This window comes from Leptidea sinapis, chromosome 12, assembly GCF_905404315.1.
Source record: "Leptidea sinapis chromosome 12, ilLepSina1.1, whole genome shotgun sequence".
In the NCBI taxonomy this organism is placed as follows: domain Eukaryota; kingdom Metazoa; phylum Arthropoda; class Insecta; order Lepidoptera; family Pieridae; genus Leptidea; species Leptidea sinapis.
The window spans coordinates 13,088,386-13,109,902 of NC_066276.1; the positions used below are offsets into that span (position 1 = coordinate 13,088,386).

The following is a 21,517-nucleotide window of genomic DNA, read 5'->3' on the forward strand; positions in this document are numbered from 1 at the left end:
TGACAAATGAAATGGATTTATGCCTTTTTCAGTGAAAACTTTTTCATTGTCAATAAATAAATACTATTATATAATTAAAAATAAAATATATTATACTAGGTAAACTTTTAAATGGTTTCATTACTAAAATAATGATTAAATAACTGAATACCAATATACTGAATAGGTACTTTTTTTAAGCACAAATAAAATTTGAAAACAAAATTTTATGAACGGGGCTCAAACCCACGACCTTTGGCGGTCCGTGCCAGTGCTCTCCCAATTGAGCTAACCGTTCGAGTGACGTATAGTCATAAAATCTTAGAATAATAACGCTTACAACGTGAGTTGGCCCAAGCGAAATTAAGCAGTTTCAATGTGGTCGTTTATGACCACATACGTTTCCCGCCGCGTTAGTGTCATTCTGTCAACTTCCAGGACAATCAGTGCGTGAAATTGTTGCAGCAATTATTAAATACGTGATGCTTTTATTAAATTCTTAATTTATATTTTATTTTTCTTTCATACATATAATCTGGTATTTCTTACAATTTACTGATTTAGGGAAGTGTCTATTTACTTACAACATTATTTGGCTGTCGGTGTGCGTGTTGGCGAATGTAAGTACGTGACGCTCACGCACACATTAATAATAATGTTACTTCTATATTGACAGGAACTATGAATGAAACTATCGTTCTAAACGTTATTATTCTATGCTTGAAATCTTTTTTACTTTGTTCAACTCTCAGGTTGTGGCTTTATCTACAGGATAACGTCCTCAACCCCAATATTTGCATATTAGGAAAAAGGAGTAAATTGAGATGTCGCTCTTGTAAATCTAAACAATTTGTTATGTTTGTAATGTTATCACTTTAAAAATATAACAAATTGTTTACTTTTTTAAAGGTCAAAATATTACTCATTTTGATTGAAAACATGAGTAATATTAATAAATGCAAATGTAAAACATTTTATTTCTCCACAAACGTTTGTTTTTTAGCGTTCGATAAATTATAATGGTTTTTGACAAGTAATGCATTTATAATACGGTAGTTATCAGTTATGTGTTATGTTGCAGCTAATATTTAAATACAGATGATTCATGATAATACTACCAACCCGCCCCGGCATAACACGATATTACCGGCATTAGAGAGCAAAATATGTCTACATTGTTTAGTTGTATTTATGCCCAAATACTGAAATGTTTCTCAAGTTCTTAAGTTCTACTCAACTATTTGTGAGATTCTTAAATTACAATTTGGTACTTTCAAAGGGGAAATTTAAGATTCCCATAAAGTGTTTCTCAAATTAAGTGGAACTTAGCAGGTACTTTTAGTGAAACGGCATACTGAAACGACACTCAACGTATGATAGCTGTCAAATGTATTACTTTAGTTAGTTGAGCACAGCGATGGGCGATTATGAATGATTGCTATAATAAAGCTATAATCGAATTATTTTGTATTATTAATATTTATAATCGATTATAAAATAAGTAACAAACGTATTTTCATAATCGAATGTCGTTACTAATTAGTATTACTAATCCTGTTGCAATAACTAGAGATGGAGAGACTCTGAGTCCAGAGTAGCTGACGGCTGTTTGGCTTAAAGACAGAAACTGGATTTGTGATTTTTAGAAAACAATTAAAATGATTAGTATAATTAAATATTACCTTTATGGTATTATTAATAATGAAGACAATTTGTACTTATTAAATTATTTAGTTGTGTACCTACTTAGGTTGGACTTAGATCCATTACCCGACCGTTGACCCGACTAACCATCGTGTTTGCTTGCTTTGATCTGCGTCGACTCCCAGACACAATTACCTACTAAATCAGTAACTACTAATTTTTATAATCGAGATTTCTCGAGACATTTTTATAATCGAATGATTTCATTAATATATTTCAAAAACGCCTACTTTTAACCAGCCTTCAATTTTAAGAACAGTCACAACCTACCGCAAATTCATTTGTGCAGTTGTGATGTGCAAAAATGTCTTTTTCTTCTCTTTCCTCACTTTCCGACGAAGAAAATACTATTTCTATAAACCAATAAACCACAAAATAATTAAATTAAATTAAAAATAACAACAAAACATAATATGCAATAAATCTATCTATTGATTCTCTTCTCTTGACATTGATGTTGCACAAATGGTTGATTGTAATATAAGAGGAAAACTGTTCTGGAGATATTTTAATAAACTCTAACTAATAATTATGTTTCACAAACAAGCAAGCATGATATTGTAATGGCAGACGAGGACAAGCCACAAATCTCGTCTATGTTTACTATTCGAGGAACTAGATTACTCTACTTATACCATTTAGATAACTGAGATTGTAATAATTATTTAAAACAATTGTAATTGTAACAATTTTATAAAATAATATTATTACAACAGATGTATTAAATTTTATTTTTGTTGTACACATCGACTCTTTTTTTCTGCAAAACTTTACTTTTTACCACCGGCTATTTAGGTTTTTACAGGTTTTTACATTGTTTTCCTTAAATGTTGCCGTTATGAAGTTGTGTGAGAGCTTCTCAGTTGATGAACATCTCAATATGACTGAGTGATGTTCGACTTTTCCGTTTTGAAAATAAGAGGGCGCATAAAGTTAAGAGGCCGTCAACTGATGTTTGATTTGAATCACGTTACAGCACAAAGTAGGGATAGATACGTAGTTATTTACGTATTAAAACTATCTAAAGGCAAATGAATGCCTCATCAATCACTTTTCAATAGATATTGAAATTTTGTTGAAATTTCCCACAATTACAATGTAACAGTTGCTTTCGATCGACTTCAGTAAACCTGCAAAATAAATGCTCAAAAACTGCTGTCATCTTAAGCGTCACAGTAATTTGTGAGTAAACAATTATTTTGCAGCAAACGTGCAGTAGTAGTAGTTCTATTAGTGGAAAGCTATTCATATTCTGTAGCGTTCCGACAAACTACTAGAACAGGCCTACTTCGCCTTGACGTGGTACTAGCGACTGACAGCACTGCGATATCCGATGACGTTTTGCCTGAGATCTATAGAGCATACTTAGACTTTGCTCAGACTAACGTAAAATTTAGCTGATTGTAAGCTTAACATAATCTTTGACAGGTGAAATTATAATGAGTCAATGAGCAATTATAGTCAGCCCAATGCAAAAGAAATGCTCGCGTTTTATCACACTTAGCTAAGATTAACGTTAAAGTCTGAGGAAAGTCTAACGGCCGTTCCCAATATACTATCTATAGATAGAGATAAATTACTACATTCTACTGTCAATAATCTGAAGCTGTCCCAATATACCCGATAAGTCATTCTTATTGCCTTATATTGGAACGCGTGAATTGCAATTTCCATACAAACTTCTATCGCTGGTAAGCTATACGTCGTCCCATTGACAGACAGCGTGTACGGATAAGGTGAGTTATCGTCGATAAGTTTATTGGGACAGAAAAGTCAACGATAGTTACGATTTTTATCTCAAGTAAGAGAAAGACTGAATATTGGGAACGGCCGTAAGTGCGTTTGTGGGCGTGCGTCGTTTAAATCGTATTTCCTTACTGCGTTAGTTTATATATTATCTATGTACAGTAACTCTTTATTCTACTCCTATTCAGAAAATGCTTCCTATTGAGCGAAACCGGGACAAGAGTTTGTGTGCGTACAAATATGTAAGCGGAAATGTTTGAGCTTAAATGACCCGTACGCTCGTTAGTCCTCCTTTTCCATAAAAAAAATGGCAAGAAGATAAGGGCGCCGTAGCTAGTGAAATTACTGGGAAAATTAGACTTTTTATGACTCAAAGTGACGAGCGCAACTGTAGTGCCGCTCAGAATTTTTGGGTTATTCAAGAATTCTGTGCGGCACCGCATTGTAATGTACAGGGCGTATAAATTACTATCAGATGAACGTCCTGCTCGTCTCGTCCCTTATTGTCATAAAAAAATTAAATATTGATGCCAATTTCACCCACCGAATTTTAAAACCACCTTAAATCGGGCTTGAAGCGGCTTAGTATTATGTTGCGCCTATATGGAGTGCATGAAGCCGTAGCGTATACTCATTTAATTAAAACTACGACGAATTTATACTACAGAAAGCTATCAACTCACTCAGCACCAGTTGTCGTATTCTGCAGAAGGTGCAGCTTTGTTCCTAGCCCAAGAAGAGACAAAAGACTTCTTTACACAGGATCCCAGGTACTTCCGCAGCTCTATTTCAATTTTCAAGGGCGTTGTAACTACGCTAATGAGACTTAGAAATCTCATGTCTCAAAGATATGAGTTTTGCATTGTAATTAGGCGTATCGCTTACCCTCAGGTAAGTCAGCATCATAAAATTTCTTTACTAAATAGTATAAAAGAAAGTCGTGCCTCTGTCTGTGTGTCCCTATGCATGCTTAGATCTTTGAAACTACGCAACGGATTTTGATGCGGTTTTTTAATAGCTTGAGTGGTTCAAGAGGAAAGTTGATATGTATGTAATACATGCATAATATCTAGAGAAACACTGATAATGTTTGGCGTTTCTAATTTGATACAACAGATTTTTGAGATATGTATATCAAAATAATATACAACAGTACATCTCAAAAAGATCTACAAAAAGTCCGCGATGGTAAATATCTATCTCTTAGGGATAACCCACAATAACCATTTTTTATCCTTTACTTTTTACGAGACATAATGGCTTTTTTACGAAACGATTACCACATCCAATTAAGTATCTTAAATACATTGTTTATTTAATATAGATCAATACAGTGATTTATAGCCACGGATTAGAAAAAAAAAGGACTCCTCGCCGTGATATTAGCAAGTGAAGCAGTTATACTAGTGTGTGTTATGGGGGATACTAGTTACACGATTTTTTCTCCCTTAAATAATTATATATTGTTGCGTAGCAACCCTTCGAAGTATATGACGAGAGTTGTCAAACTTCAACACATTGTTAATTTCAACAGCTCCGTCAGCATTACTCGTAGCTCAGCGGGAAAGTGTTTACTTTAGACGCTGTAGACCCGGGTTCGATACACCTACCAGTGTATGGATTTTTTTGGGTTTTGTGAAGTTAAAGGAAATTTCTAGTTAGTTCAGGATCAAATTGAACAGAAAAAAACGGGATGGAAAATGTGTTAGGAATAAGGAAGGGATAAAAATAGTTAAAAGAATTTTCTAGTACAATTTAAATTTAAAGATGGAATGGGAGAATCATTTTGAAAATAGAACGGATCCGGGGGTATATAAGCCATACTAAGCGTGGCCTACGGCAGTTCTAGTTCTGACTCGAAAGTGTAAAGAAGAAGAAGAAGAAAAGAAGAAGTAGTGAAAAGTGGAAGTGTTCCAAGAGGAAGAAGATAGAAGAGACTTAGTGTTCGGTGCGGTGTGACGCGTTGAAGGTACCGCCGCCCACAAGAGGAACAGCGGCAGACCGGCGAAGTGAAAGTTCAGAAAAAGTGAACGCAAATAAAGACTCGTTCCTATAAGCGGAGTATTATTTCCAATCCCTGACCCACTCCCGTGTCAATATGACTACAAATACTTATATAGTATCGTTTTTACACTTTTTCACAACGACAACGATTTTTAAATATTTTATTGAGACGCAAACTGATCTGTCACAGACGATGACAATTCTCATAATGGCCGCCTATCGGCCTGTAGTAGTATAAGTGTGTGCGTGGGGCTATGTATTTACACGTTAATCGGCTTGTTTTGGTGCTACACTGTTATGTAAGGTGACACGGAGTCCTTATTTTTTTACTAGTCCGTGTTTATAGCATGCAATTTAAATGAATATTTTCGAAGATATTACAGATTTAAAAAGTAGTGAAATAGCGTGGGTACCGGCGGGGGTGCGTCGGCTCATGCCTATAAATATTTGCCATAGGACTCTATGATTAGCAGATATCTTACGTGTTTATCGCAATTTCTATGGCAAAACAACGTTTGCCGTGTCAGCTAGTTTTCTCATAAGTAAACATTGTGAGTGACGTATGTCAGCAATATTCAAATATTGATTACTTGATGTGTTAATAAGCGCTGCCAACGTCATGAAATGTCATAAGACATTTGACGTTTTTGATATTATGAGTTCACGATATTTTAATTATGATTAATTAGATTAGATTAGACACCCCAACTACTTATATCACTCGTATTTAACTATTTACTGTGTTAGTAGGTATTAGGTAAATTCAAATTCAAATATTTTTATTCAAAATAGGATGTGACATCACGAGAAGAATTGCCGCAACAAACCCAGCGAGCTGTTTTTATCAAAAATATGTTTACAAAGTAATATTGTACAATTAAACTTATTATTTAATAGCCTGAGGGCGGTCGCTCAATTCCCAAACTGTAGTATCATTAAGAAAGTCATTTATGTTATAGTAACCTTTACCACACTAACGTTTTTTAACAATTCTTTTGAATAACGTAATACTTTTGTTTTGAACATTTTCTGGGACCTTGTTGTAAAAGCATATACATCGCCCCACAAAAGACTAACTCGACTTAGCCGAGTAGTAGGCATTATAAGCTTATGTCTGTTCCTGGTGTTAACATTATGGTTATGACAGTTTCTAGCAAATTCACTTATGTGCCTATGAACAAACATTACATTATCAAGAATATATTGAGAAGCAACAAGTCAAGGTGTTAAATCTTTCAGGCCTAGGTTAAAAATTAAGGTTAAAAATATTCTGCAGCACAAATATTGTATTAATATCGGCAGCGTTGCCCCATAGCAATATAGCATAGGACATAATACTATGGAAATAACTAAAGTAGGTACGTATAGGTTATTTTATATAATTATAAATATAATTAGAAATAACTATAATATCATATTATATTCAGATCTTTGGTTAACTTGATTCGTGTAAGTTGGCACTGCTGTAGTGCCAACTATCAGTTGGTAGCATCATCACGGTGACGGTCGTGCCCTATGTAAGCCAGAGAGCTCAGTTATCCCAGCGGATACTCCATGGGGAGTGCCGCTTGCGCCTCTCTGTCCCCAAGAGAAGGTCGCCTTCGATGAGACGCTTAGAGGCCACTTGCCCAAAGCCTCAGGTGGTGTTTAATGAGTAGGCACTTAGGTGTAACGTGAGTCCCACATAACCAACGCAGAGTTAGGCTACGTTGGAATGTATGAGCATTCACCACGTCCCTTCTGTCGTTATCCCGGAGGTATCTTTTCCATTATCGGGGCACAAAAAAAAAATCGAATGAACATTACTTATTGTGAATTCTAACTGGGGTAACGCTGCCCAAAGTGTATTGTACTTTTATAATTATTAGTGGAAATTGTAAAATACAGATATTTCAATGTTAAGTGCGTTAAAATTATCAATGCCTTCTACAAGTATTTCCCAGTAGTCCCAGACTAGTTCCGACGCCTACGCGTAATTGTAATTCATTCACTGCTAAACAGGTAGACGAGTTTTGATAAATAATCTTTATGAACTTATATATCAACTAGTTATTTTCTGGTGGCACTCATGTAAACTTTCAACTTTCCAAACAAATTTAATCTATCATTTCGATTATTTGTGTCTGTAACTCATACCTTATAATGTCCGGAAGAGTCACAACATAGATATAAAAATATTGAAGTGTTAATATATTTTTAAATTGTTTACAAAAAATTAATATATTCGTGCAACATTCATACTTTAGTTATTTCGCAAAGAACCTTGTAATAAAACTTAACGTTAACATTTATATATAACGCGCAATAAATATTCAAACTCACCGGAAATTGTGACATTTGTAATTAAAAATCCAAAGCATTTCGACCAAAACAAATGAAATGACACGATACGTTTATATTATTTTACTAAGCGCGCTGCTAGTCAAGAGAGTAAGTTTTTTTTAATATTGTTAGTATCACTTCTTTCAAATCACTATATTTTTTTTATTAATTATTAAAAAAAACGACTTCAAACATGCATAACATTCATTCAAATGTAGTGGTTGAAAAAAAATCTAAACAACATTTTAAAGTTGTCACGCTTAAAAACTTCGCTAAGGTACGGTACGGCAAAGTGATCCAGCCGTTCGCAGAGCATTGGGTCCCCGGCAATTCGAGGTGCTCTGCGTTGCAAGCGGTCAAATGGATCGGCCGATACTGGGGTGCCAGCCTGAGTTGACAGCAATGCTCCATATGTGGCTAGAATGTGTGCCGGCTTGAAGTATTGCTCTATTATTGACGCCCAGCTTATTCTAAGACAATTATTTGGCTTTGCCCTCCAGATGACCGCTGTATTGGCAATTGCTCGATATTTCGAAACCCAGTATTCTGATACTTGGCGAGGGTTTAAGGGAGGTGTTGTCGAAGAGCGATGATACGGCAAATGGTTTTTTTATGGTAAACGCGCAAACTTGAGTCTTCTGAGGGTTAAATTGGACAAGGTTCAAATTACCCCATTCCGCGACCTTCTCAAGAGAGGACTCGATAGAAGACACAAGTTTCTCTTGGCACTGGTCGACGCCTGCATGACCCGTGTATACGGCATGTGCTGTCGTCTGCATAGCAATGTATGTTGGAGGTGTCCAAGATATCATTGATAGTAGAAGAAAGCACACAGCCTTGAGGCACTCCAGCCGTCATGGGTTTCAGGTTCGAGCAATAACCGTCGACAATGACCTGTATGCTGGGCCTATTGAGGAGGTTGGAGGTCCACTTGCATAAATTCTCGGGAAGTCCAAATTGTGGAAGTCTTGAGAGAAGCGCATACACGATCCAAGGCCTTTGTTATATCCAGGCTAACTGCCAGACCTACTCCTGGTCACTATTTGTGGATTCACGAACAAATTTAGTCACTGCTTGTTCCAGAGATTTTCAATGCGACTCGAAGCCAAATTGAATGAAATCTTATAACCAAATTTATATTACTATGATAACATTCAAATTCAAATATTTTTATTCAAAATAGGATGTGACATCACTTGTTGAAAGTCATAAACTACCACCAATTCCCAAATGAATGCCTCAACAAACTCAGCGGGCTTTTTCATCGAAAAAATATGTTTACAATGTAATATTGTACAATTAAACTTATTATTTAATAGCCTGAGGGCGGCCACTCAATTTCCAATCTGTGGTATCATTAAAAAAGTCATTTATGTTATAATAATCTTTACCAGACAAACGTTTTTTAACAATTCTTTTGAATAACGTAATACTTTTTTGAACATCTTCTGGGATCTTGTTGTAAAAGCATATATATCGCCCCACAAAAGACTAACTCGACTAAGCCGAGTAGTAGGCATTATAAGCTTATGTCTGTTCCTGGTTAACATTATGGTTATGACAGTTTCTAGCAAATTCACTTCTGTGCATATGAATATATATTACATTATCAAGAATATATTGAGAAGCAACAGTCAAGATGTTAATTTCTTTGAATTTTGCTCTCATAGATTCTTTAGGACCTAGGTTATAAATAGCGCGAATAGCCCTTTTCTGCAGCACAAATATTGTATTAATATCGGCAGCGTTGCCCCATAGCAATATACCATAGGACATAATACTATGGAATTAACTAAAATATACAAGTCGCGCCGTATCTATGTTTGTTAATTGTCTAATGTTTTTAACCGCGTATGCTGCAGAACTGAGTCTGTTCGCCAATCCTCTAATATGGGGGCCCCATTGTATTTGTATTGCCCCATTGCTTTAAATAAAAAATTATCATTACGGGGAACTGTACCAAGAACACTGGCAGCATTTCCACGTTGGATAGCTAGGCTGATCCGTTGACTATTAATATTAATAATTGCGCTGTAAAATTGTCACTCAATTCACATTTTTTTTTATTTCAGACGTTCCTTTTACTTTCCTACAAATACCTCCAAAAAATAGAAATTAAATATTTTTTTCTCACTAAGAGAGCTAAAACGACATTTGCTCACTGGTTTTATGCACCAAATTCACCATATTTGAGCTAGAGAGGTTAAGATGATTTTAAATTTTTTAATTACTACCCCTTGTTTTAAAGTGTGTAATGCATAGTTGAAGACGGTATTTTTTGAGTTAAATTTTACACGTTTAAGTTACCGAGTATTTACGGCAACTGATAAAGAATAACTAAATCATATAACATATTATGAACATTTATTATATGAGTATTAGACTGCGTCAGATTTTTTATTTTGGAACAAATACGTCAAAAATGTTTCTTCGTTAGACAAAAAATTTAGGAGATTTCTAAATGATGAGCTTGATGTCTTGAAAATTAAGCTGGCGCATGGGCGCCCTTTCCCATTTAAAATAAATAAAAAAAAAACTTTTTCTGTATTTTAATTGTTAATGATCGAAAAAAACTACCTTTTCGGTACATTATACAAAATTTAATTTTCTACAAAAACGGTCTCTCATTTTTTCGCTAAAACGCATAGAAAAAAGTTACAAGTTTTAGAAATGAAAATTATAAAATAAATTTACTAATGAGTTATTAAAAAAGAATGTTGTTCTATGTATTAGAAAAATTTATACGTACTTTTTTGACATTTTATAATTTTCGTTTTTTAAAGCCTTGTAATATTTTTTCCTATTATTATTATTATATTAAGCGAAAAATTTAAAGAGACCTTTTCGTAGAAAATTTAATTTCCTACAAGATAACGAAATGGAAAATTTGAAAAAAAAATATTTTCGAAGATTATAAAATAATTATAAAAATAAAGAAAAAAGTTTTTTTTTCAATGCATTTTAAATGGGAAAGGAGAACCAGCACCAGCTCAATTTTCAAGACATCGAGCCCATATTTTACGGTTTTTTTGTCTAACAGAGAAACTTTTACATATACTTACTCAAAAAAATATACCACATTATTATACTACAATAGCGTGAACACACAGTAATTTACATTACATTTATAACAATGTAATAAAAAAGAAATAAGATATAAAAACAGCACGAGTCATAACATTTTTAATAAGCCCAAAAACAGCAAGAATACATGGTCCTATTAAAGAATTTCTATGCCCACCTTACACCACTACTACCTGGATTCATCATCAGATTCCGTTAAAATATGGTTGTTTATAGCAGCTTTAATATCTTGTCACCATAATACTTATCTTTATGAATATCAAGTGGCCATTTTGGTTTTCATCAACACCTCTATTTTACTTAATAATACTGTCTGGATACAAATTCTTGTTTAGTTGTTAAAAATAAAACAAAAATTCTTTATGCCAATAAAATTGGAGGAGTTCCTTCAAAATTGATTCACATCAGATGATTTTTTAAGAATGGAAATATAACCATTTTCATTTCTAATAAGTCATTAACAGTGGAGACGGAGGTAACGTACAAAAGGAATACGTCGAATTATATCCCCCCTTTTTGAAATTGGTCAAAACGACGGAATTTTCAAGTTTTCTAATTTATATTTACTCAAAATTAAGTATTCTCAAATTAGAAGATGATATATACTGAAGACAAATTCAAATTATTTTATTTTGCTTCACTTTTCCAGAGCCTACAAGACACAAAACCAAGCCATCCAAATCAACTTAGTTATTTAGTATTTGTGTTCAGTTTTGATACCGATAACGAATCCAATAAAAAGTTTGGTGAAAAAGAGGAGGCTCAAAACCAATATGGTATAGGTGGGAGTTGGAATTATAAGAACCGCCCTGAACAAGATTACCGTGGGACATGGGGACAACTCAATCAAGGCGGAGGTCTCGGTGGATCATGGGGGAACCAAAATCAAGGCATGGGATCTAGTTGGCAACAAGAGAATATAAAACAGCCAGGTCGAGATTCTAGTGGGTCGTGGAGAAACCAAAATCAATATGATACAAGCGCTAGTTGGCAACAATGGAATCATAATCAACCGGGTCAAGGTTTGAGTGGGTCATGGGGGAAACAAAATCAACAAGGCGTAGGTTCTAGTTGGCAACAAGGGAATCAAAACCAGCAGGGTCGAGATACTGGTGGGTCGTGGGGAAACCAAAATCAATATGAAATAGGCGATAGTTGGCAACTAGGGAATCATAATCAACCGGGTCAAGGTTTGAGTGGGTCATGGGGGAAGCAAAATCAACAAGGCATAAGTTCTAGTTGGCAACAAGGGAATCAAAACCAGCAGGGTCGAGATACTGGTAGGTGGTGGGGAAACCAAAATCAATATGAAATAGGCGATAGTTGGCAACAAGGGAATCATAATCAACCGGGTCAAGGTTTGAGTGGGTCATGGGGGAAACAAAATCAAGAAGGCATAGGTTATAGTTGGCAACAAGGGAATCAAAACCAGCAGGGTCGAAATACTGGTGGGTCGTGGGGAAACCAAAATCAATATGGTATAGGCACTGGATGGCAACAAGATAATCAAAACCAGCTGAGTCGAAGTCCTGGTGGGTCAAGGGAAAACCATGGGCAAGAAGGTAATGAAAACCATCAAGAAAAGGGTCTAGGAGAACTATGGGGAAACCAAATACAGAACGTAAGCAATGGAGAAACGCAAACGGACGGTCAAAGTGAACAAGTGAAAATAACAACCCAGGCTACAACTAGCACAACCCAACATTGGGCAACCACAACGGAATCGGATAGTCCATGGTGGTGGCTATTTTAAACGCAATTTAAATGTATGTAGGTTTGCTGCTATTTTGTTCTTATAAATAAATAGAGGTTTAAGTGGGCAAAGATGATATTTTATTTTTATAACCAAGGATGAGTGGAAGGCGAAGGAAGCGGTCACGAGGTCGGTCACCTACGCGATGGACAGATCTGATAAAGGCTGCGACACAAACCACCATAGTCCAATGTTCCCGTAACGCTGAAGATCGTGGCAAGTGGAGGTGCATTGCATAGGCTGCATCATCCACCATAGATACGTCTTGTGTGTACCTACTGAGATGATACTGATGAGACTCATCATGCAACCACGACCACTCTCGCGAGAGTGAACGACTAAGGAGGAATAGGAGGATTCCATGTATTACATTTTCCTACTTTTCTTTTCTTGTCGTGATTACCAAGCAGGGAATTGGATCACTCACAAACCCACCACGCAGTTATAATTTGATATAACAATGTCAAGTTTTTTTGGAATTACGTTTTTACATAAAATATTAATTATTCTATTAGGGCGAATAAAATATAAATAATACATAAATAAATAAATTCCATAAGTCAGGTTGAATATTTGGTTTGATTGAAACCCTGTGTTACGAAATACTAATTTCTGCAGTGTCCCAACAACAATGGACTAATGTGTATTCGTTAGTAGTACTCGAATCTATTGTAATTAAACATGCGTCGGATGAGGGCTGACTTCTCCGGATCTGCTTAACCTTTTCGTCAATGGTCTAATTGAGGATCCAAGAAGATCGAAGGTTGGTTGTCATATTGGTAACGTTTGCGTCAACAATTTGAGCTACGCGGATGATATGGTTCTTTTCAGTCCCTCAACTAATGGTCTTAGAAAATTTCTGGTTCACAGACTGCTTCACGTTTTTAAAGCTTAAACCAATATGGCATAAAAATGAGATACTGTACTAAAATTAGTATTATATATTGTAGTCATATATGTCTATACGCAACACCAAGCATATACCCAGTGCAAAACGTTTAAGAATAGCCTAAATTATTACGGGTACCGTCGACTCTTGAACATGGCCGCATAGTTGATATTATGCTTTGGCATATTCAAACTAGAATTCAAAATCACTGGGTATATGGATATCAAATATGGATAACAATGTAATACCGTACAATAAACATTTATAATCCAAAAACATGAGGGTGTCCGCTTCATTCCCAGTCTGTGGTATCATTAAGAAAATCATTTATGTTATAATAACCTTTCCCACACAAATGTTTTTTAACAATTGTTTTAAATTTCATTTGTTTTGTTTTGTACATTATCTGGGATCATATTGTAAAAGCATACACATAGCCTAATAAAAGACATACTCGACTTAACCGAGTAGTAGGCACATCACCCTCCAACACAACCAGTGGGAGGCTCCTTTGCTCCACAACGGCGCCTATTTCTGCCGTGAAGCAGTATAGTGTAAACATGTGTGGTCTGAAGGGCGCCGTAGCTAATGAAATTACTGGGTAAATACTTAATAATTTAACTTAACATCTTATGTCTCAAGGTGACGAGCGCAATTGTAGTGCCGCAAAGAAGTTTTGGGTTTCTCGAGAATCCTGAGCGGCACTGTATTGTAATCGGCAGGGCGTATCAATTACCATCAGCTGAACGTCCTTTTCGTTTCGTCCCTTATTTTAACAAAAATAAAAAAAAAACATTGTCAAAAACACACAATATTTACATGAAATACTTCATATATCGTAATTGCTTACTTTAAAAGTACGCCGACATAATCCAAATAAACTATTTAATTTTAAAACAACACTAGCTTCTATAAAGAAAAGCATTTAATCACTGGACGGTTTTTTAGACATTGCATCTTTAATCCAGTTAAGATATTGAGCCGCGTCGGTGAATACGATATATTCGTCAAGGTTACAAGTTTGCTCCTCATTCTGAGAGATAAGAGACAGAGAAACAACACCACGGAGCTTCCATCGTCCACCATCTTTAATGTATAACCCTCCTCCAGAATCCCCTAAACAGGGTCCTGCTCCCGTGCGGTTCCCTAAAAAAGAACACTCAATTAGATTTCCTACTAATTACGTAAGATGCTAAAGTCAAAGTCGAATAAACTTTATTCAATGAGGCTTAAACTAAGCGCTTTTGAATCGTCACTACAAATATATCTTTCAAATTACTGAATTTACCATAATATATTCGCAAAAAATTGAGCTCGTGAGAAGAACATACAAGAAAACAACGGCCACTCTTTTCAATCAAATAGGGTATTTAATAATGGCTGTAATATACATACCAAATTAGTTTGTAAGGTGCTGCATCCAATATATGAATTATGTTTAAATTTAAAAGAATTTGCTGTATAAATATAAATTATAGTATATTGGAAGCATCAACCTTTAGAGCTTGAAGTCATTGTTTGTGTAAGGATAATTCGTGAACATGATGGTCGTGATTACTGTCATAAATAATAATTGCCTTTTGGGCGTGGCGGTATACACGTCCATTAACCCGGCCCTTGGGAGAGTAGAGCCACCTTCTCTACTCTTCACTTTTTTTTTTTATATATTTATTTAAAACTTTACATATTTATATAAATAAAGCAGCAACCAAAAATCACGAAGATTTGTCCGGATTGCTAACATGAGTTGAGTTCGCAATGATAATTAAAATAAGATCAGAAAAAACTTAAGTAAGTACATACACAAGGTTTACAAGCAAAGCATCATTAGATCAGGTTCGCATTCAACCGGTCATCGTTGATTCATATCTCTATGCGAAAGCGGGACACTGCTATCTTTCGATCGCGCTATTCCGTCGCACACGCACAGCGATATGTCTATTCGCTCGGCCGGTGGGCGGTGACAAAGAACCCGATGTTTGACCCACTTAGAATGTAAGCTACAGGGTGTTCAAAAATTGCAATTTTAACTTATCTCTAATATTTTTTCTGGTGATGCTAATTTTTACAGATGGATCAATATCATTTAATAGCCGAGGAACCAAATATTGTGTTGTGCGCGAACCATAAATGTTATTTGACTTTAATGTTTTTAAGTGATTATTTGTGATTTTCCTAGTGGTTATTTTATGACAAATTTTACTTTGAATTTCATGATTGAAAAATTGTTCCTTAAGAAGACAATAATTAAATTTTGTGTGTATTGGTAAGATTTTACAGTGCCTGAAGAGATCGTTATATTCATTCGCTTTATGTTGTTCTTTTACTACTGGGGAGACTATTTCTTTAATTATCCTAATTTGCATGTTTTGTATTTTATCTAGGTAGGTCTTAAATGTTCTGCCATAGCTGGTAATACCATAACTTATAATGGAATCGGCTAGTGAGTTATATAATAATAATAATATTTTATATGGTATTCTACCCTTTATTAAAATTAAATTGGCTAAAAATGCTCTGAGTTTGTCACATACAGTATTGATATGGGGGAGCCAGTTAAAACAACAATCGATAACTAAACCCAAGTACGTATGATTTTCAACAGTTTCAATAGTGGGACAGCTACATATTTGTAGCTTTTGATGAAAACACATATGGCAATGCGCCTTAAGCTTCTTGATTGTGTCATAATTAGTTTTAAGATATGGTGATCGAATATGCATCAATTTCGTTTTATCGGCATTGAGGACAAGCCTATTGTCGTGGCACCATTTGTTAAGGCGGTCGAAGTCAAACTGAAGGTTCTCAAGTGCTTGTTCAATGTTTCTATCAGCGATTACAAGACAAGTGTCATCAGCGTATTGATATGATGTACAATGCTTCAGTATATTATTTATATCATTGACATACGCGATAAAGTGTATTGGGCCGAGCACTGATCCCTGTGCTGTTCCTTCAGTAACTGATAAAACATGACTCTTGGCATCTTCTATTTTAACATAAAATGACCTATTTTTGAGATAATCCTCACACCAATTTAGGGTCGGGCCTCTGATTCCAGAGTTTCCAAGTTTCGAAATCAAGCATTCGTGATTTAGAGTGTCAAATGCGCGCGAGAAGTCAATAAAAAGGACAAAGACGTGTTTGCGATTACCTAAGTGACCGTTAATTTCATCACTGAACTTGGAGAGCAGCAGCGAAGTACTTTTGAGTGGTTGAAAACCATACTGGTTTTTGCTAATAATATCATGGTTGTGATAAAACGATTGAATCTGATCACTGAGGTACTTCTCAACAATTTTATCTATAGATGATAAGAGGGAAACAGGACGATAGTTAGAAACATCGTTCTGTTTCCCTTTTTTATGCACTGGTCTCACGCAACTTTGCTTTAATTCCCTCGGGTACTTTCCGACTGCAAAGCTGACGTTTATTAAATGCGCTATAGATGAGGATATTTTCTTTGCGATACATTTGACATCTCTAATTTTTATGCCATCACCACCTTCAGCCTTTCTATTATTTAACCTGGATATTAACTTCTCGATTCTTAAGGGTGTTGCATTTTTAAAGCGAGCGGTAATAAGTATAGTCTATTAATTTGATAATAATCCTTCTATGTCTGCTATTGATCGAATAATGTGTGGCCGACTCTTGTCATCACCTTTTTTTACATAGATAATGCCAGCTTTACACCAGACATATTTATAGGTTTCCTTTAGTTTTTGTTGGGCATTGTACAAGAGTACTTTATTACGGTGCGTTAACGCTTCGCGTATATAGATTCGGCGTGTAGCCTGACCCTGTGGTAACGATGTCAAAATACTACCAGCGTTCAGCTCCATGTTTTTAGAAGAGTGTATCCATTGGGTACGCATTACGCTGGATTTGAGTTCAACTAGGATATGACCTGGTTGTGGACGATCCCTAGGTTTCTGCAGGCGTCTGGCAGCTACAATGTCAACCGCACTTACCCCCAGTTTATCAGCAACTTTGTTCACTACATCTTTAACGTCTTGGTTCGGAGTTTCCGGTATACCTGCTATCTCTAGAGTTCCAGCTAGCAACTTTTGGTCTACTTCATTGATATGTTGTTCGAGCACAGCAACTCTCAACTCGAGATTCTTGTTTTTATTTAGTAACTCCATGTTTTTATTTAATAGGGATTTTATAGTACTTTCTTGTTTTCGTACTATATCTTCAAGATCCGCCACTTGGCCATTCATATGTTCGACAGCGATTGTTAGGTTGCCTACTTCTGCCTTGATGATCCTCTGTGTTTCGCGAGAGATACTCGCGATCAACTTTGTTTCGTTTAGCACTGTGCAAGCGTGAACTTCTTGTCCTTCTTCTTCGTCAGAGCTGTCTTCTAGTGCCGCAAAGAAAGAGGTACGCCTAGAAGCGTTGCTTAGGCATTCTTGACAACTCCATTCCAGACCATCCGAGTTCCGCAGAGCCGCCATCTGCTTGTTGGTAAGTTTAGAGCAGCTGGTTGTCATATGTACCGTTTTATTACATCTACTACATATGAGGCCCGGAGATTTCAAGGTGATGTTTTTATTACATGTAGAACACTTTTTTGGAGCCATCTTAGAGATTACTATAGATTGAAGGTAGTTAAAAATTTCTCAAAAACAACTGTAAACACGACTGATACGTATGCACTGTCGAACGCAACTGGGCAACTTGGGCAAGTCCTGTCTGGCGCGTCCATGTCGCGGGAGTGGGCATCTTACACTTCAGCAAGCCGGAGTGTGTAGATGGCGGAGTTCAGCAGGGACCCAGTACTGCGGGGTATAACGCAGAACCCGTGCCCAGGGTTACGGGTGAAGACCTCAACGGTGGTGAATGCGGAGACAACAGTTGTCGGTACGGACTAACCAGCGGAGGAGGCAAGCTACAGGGGCGTAGAACCTGGATCCTGATGGAGGGCAGCGGTAACCATCAGTACCGAAGTGAAGCGAAAGAACCATATGTTCTGAACCGGTTCACTCTTGGATTAGTATAGCCACTGAGGCTATAGTACCGCGATGTAGAAAGTAACGGGAACCTACTACATTATTTATCCCATGAGAGTTGCAATGATGAGTATGTTTAAAGACAGAGTAAGACCGCCTGGCAACCCGCGTAGCGACCGGCGCCCTGAGTTTTCCGGGGCTGAGGGTGTGAAATGGGTTACCGGCCATCAGGATGCAGGCAACCAGGCATCCTATGGAAAAAATGCTACTGGAAGAAGAAGAAAGAATATTAATTTAAGAAACGATCTTCGCATAGGTACATGGAACGTTCGAGGGCTTCTTGAAGATGGAAAGCTTCATATTCTGGAACAAGAACTTGAGCGATGCAAACTCACTATCACGGGAATCAGTGAGACACATTGGAAAGGTAGCGGCCACTTTGACTCAGAGAAACATACCATCTATTTCTCCGGCAACGATAAAAGTAGCTTTTCGGGTGTGGCTATTGCGATCCCTAAATTATGTAAAAACTCGGTGCTTGGATATCACCCAATTAATGATAGAATTATTTCCATTAAACTTAGCGCATCACCGACCCCACTCAACATAATTCAAGTCTATGCTCCTACAAGTTCTGCCAAAGATGAAGAAGTAGAAGACTTCTATTGTCAACTGGAGTCTTCAATAGCTAAGATCCCCAAAAGAGAGCTATTAATCATCATTGGGGACTTTAACGCCAAGGTGGGAAACACCACAATGAATACGGGCATACGACATATTGTTGGGAACTATGGCCATGGTGTTCGTAACACAAGGGGTGAACGGCTCATAGAGTTTGCAGCCGATAACAACATGGCCATAGCAAACACGATGTTCAAACACCATCCTAGACGCCTATATACCTGGACCTCCCCTGATGGCAAACACCGCAATCAGATAGATTACATATTAGTGAGAACCAGATGGAAAAGTTCAATTGCCAATACACATACCCTTCCCGGTGCCGATTGTCATTCCGACCATCAACTGCTCATTGGGAACCTGCGATTGAAATTGCAAAGAGCAAGACAAATTAAAATGGCTAGAAGAATGGAGGTGAACGATCGAAAGTCACTAACCACCTCGATACAGAACAGACATGCCGCATGGAGAGCAGGTATCGGAAACAATGACTCTAACTACTTGTGGATCTCGGCAAAAACATATATTGTGGAGGCGATTGCTGAGTCACAACCGAAAACAGTCTTACCAAAACGACAACATTGGATGACGGAAGAAACCTGGCATTTGGTTGAAGAGCGCCGAAAACTTAAAGCCAGTGGTGCTAGCATTACGAAGCTAAATGCCAAGTCAGCTATCATACAAGCTGCTTGCCGACGTGACCGCAATAACCATCTGAGTAAGATATGTCATGAACTGGAACAGCACTCCGACAAATATCAAACCAAAGATCTGCATGATAAGGTGCGATACATAACACGCCAATTTAAACCTAAGACGTGGGCTGTTGAGGACTCTACTGGGAATACGGTTACGGAGATAAAGGATATCGTGAATGTGTGGAAGGAATATTGTCAATCATTATTATCCAATAATTTGGTACTAAGCTTCACATGTTCTCCCCACAACATACTTGTCCGTGAACCCGACATCATGCGGGATGAAGTACGAGCAGCAATTACACACCTCAAATGCAATAAAGCCATAGGTTGTGATGAGATCCCAATAGAAGTCCTCAAAGCGATGGGAGAAGCTGGAGTTGATATTTTATATACCATCTGCTGTAAAATATGGGAGACTGGAATATGGCCTGACGATTGGTCAAAATCCATTTTCATTCCACTGCACAAAAAAGGGTCCACCAAGAAATGCATCAACTACCGATTCATATCCTTGATATCTCATGCAAGTAAGGTGATGCTCCACATAATTAATACAAGGCTGTTGGCCTACCTCTCAAGGCAGATTGCACCCGAGCAAGCCGGATTTGTTAAGGGAAGAGGCACTCGGGAACAAATTCTTATACTGCGTCAGATTATTGAGAAGGCCAGAGAATTCAATACAACCCTTTACATCTGCTTTGTGGACTTTCGCAAAGCATTTGTCACGGTCATATGGACACACCTTTGGAAGATACTTGCGGAAATGGGTGTACCATCCCATTTAATAGTTCTATTGAGGAGGTTGTATGAGCATGGTACTGCAGCGGTACGAGTGGATGATACCCTTTCAAGCGAATTCAAGACTGAGGCCGGTGTACGACAAGGATGCATCTTATCGCCATTACTCTTTAACATCTACACAGAGTATATTATGCGCATTGTCTTGGAAGATTGGAACAAAGGAATATCTGTTGGGGGACGCGTGATAAATAACCTCAGATACGCTGATGATACTACCCTTCTCGCACAGACTAGAGAAGATATGGAAAATTTTCTAAACCGTCTAGAAAGTACCAGTCTCCAATTCGGACTTATTATTAACCGAGACAAGACGAAGGTGATGATAGTAGACCGGGCCGAACAAATTGGAACCAACGTACCCTATATAGCCAACTGTGGAGTGGTTCAGACCTATATTTATCTTGGTTCTACTATATCAAGTACTGGAGGATGTGGCGACGAGATCAGACGACGGTGCGCCATCACCAGGTCTGCAGTGGAACAACTGGGAAAGATTTGGAGGGACAGGAGGGTTACCAAGAAGACTAAAGTCAGATTGATGAAATGCCTTGTGTTTCCAATCTTTCTCTATGGAGCCGAAACTTGGTCTCTGAGACTGCAGGACCGCTGTAAAATCGATGCATTAGAGATGTGGTGCTGGAGACGCCTCCTAAAGATCCCGTGGACGGCATTTCGCACCAATGTATCCATCCTCAAAGAGCTTCGTATTAAAGACAGACTATCGTCAATTGTGCAACTAAGAATACTGAAGTTCTTTGGTCACGTCTCTAGAAATGAGAACTCGATGGAGAGACTGGTAGTTCAGGGCCAGGTGGAAGGCAAGAGAGCACGCGGTCGATCGCCAACCCGCTGGATAGACGCCATCACAAAGGCTACTGAGTCCACCATAGTCCAG

At 37.2% G+C, this 21,517-nt stretch overlaps 2 protein-coding genes across 6 annotated transcripts in view; one reads left to right on the forward strand and one right to left on the reverse strand.

Moving 5' to 3' along the window:
* The first annotated feature begins 7,694 nt into the window (after positions 1-7,694).
* LOC126967092 (uncharacterized) lies at positions 7,695-12,663 on the forward strand. Of its 5 annotated transcripts, none has more exons than XM_050811482.1 (3): positions 7,695-7,863; positions 11,489-12,163; positions 12,332-12,663. In XM_050811482.1, exons 1-3 carry the CDS (start codon positions 7,813-7,815, stop codon positions 12,590-12,592), a joined length of 987 nt encoding a protein of 328 aa, XP_050667439.1. In that variant the 5' UTR covers positions 7,695-7,812; the 3' UTR covers positions 12,593-12,663. The 5 variants fall into 5 exon arrangements, with proteins under 5 accessions (XP_050667439.1, XP_050667440.1, XP_050667437.1 ...); XM_050811483.1 differs by having other exon boundaries at positions 11,489-12,029; positions 12,198-12,663; XM_050811480.1 differs by having other exon boundaries at positions 11,489-11,955; positions 12,124-12,663.
* A 1,725-nt stretch (positions 12,664-14,388) lies between these two features.
* The window catches only part of LOC126967080 (serine protease gd-like), a 29,544-nt gene continuing 22,415 nt past the window's right edge, over positions 14,389-21,517 (reverse strand). The window contains exon 9 of the mRNA XM_050811459.1: positions 14,389-14,627. Coding sequence (XP_050667416.1) covers positions 14,407-14,627 — 221 coding nt within the window. The 3' untranslated portion in view covers positions 14,389-14,406. The remainder of the gene's footprint in view (positions 14,628-21,517) is intronic.

Coding starts and splice junctions, on each gene's coding strand:
- LOC126967092 (XM_050811479.1), top strand. CDS start 7,813: ATGACACGATACGTTTATATTATTTTACTAAGCGCGCTGCTAGTCAAG. Junction 7,864..11,488: donor GCGCGCTGCTAGTCAAGAGA/GTAAGTTTTTTT, acceptor TCACTTTTCCAG/AGCCTACAAGACACAAAACC.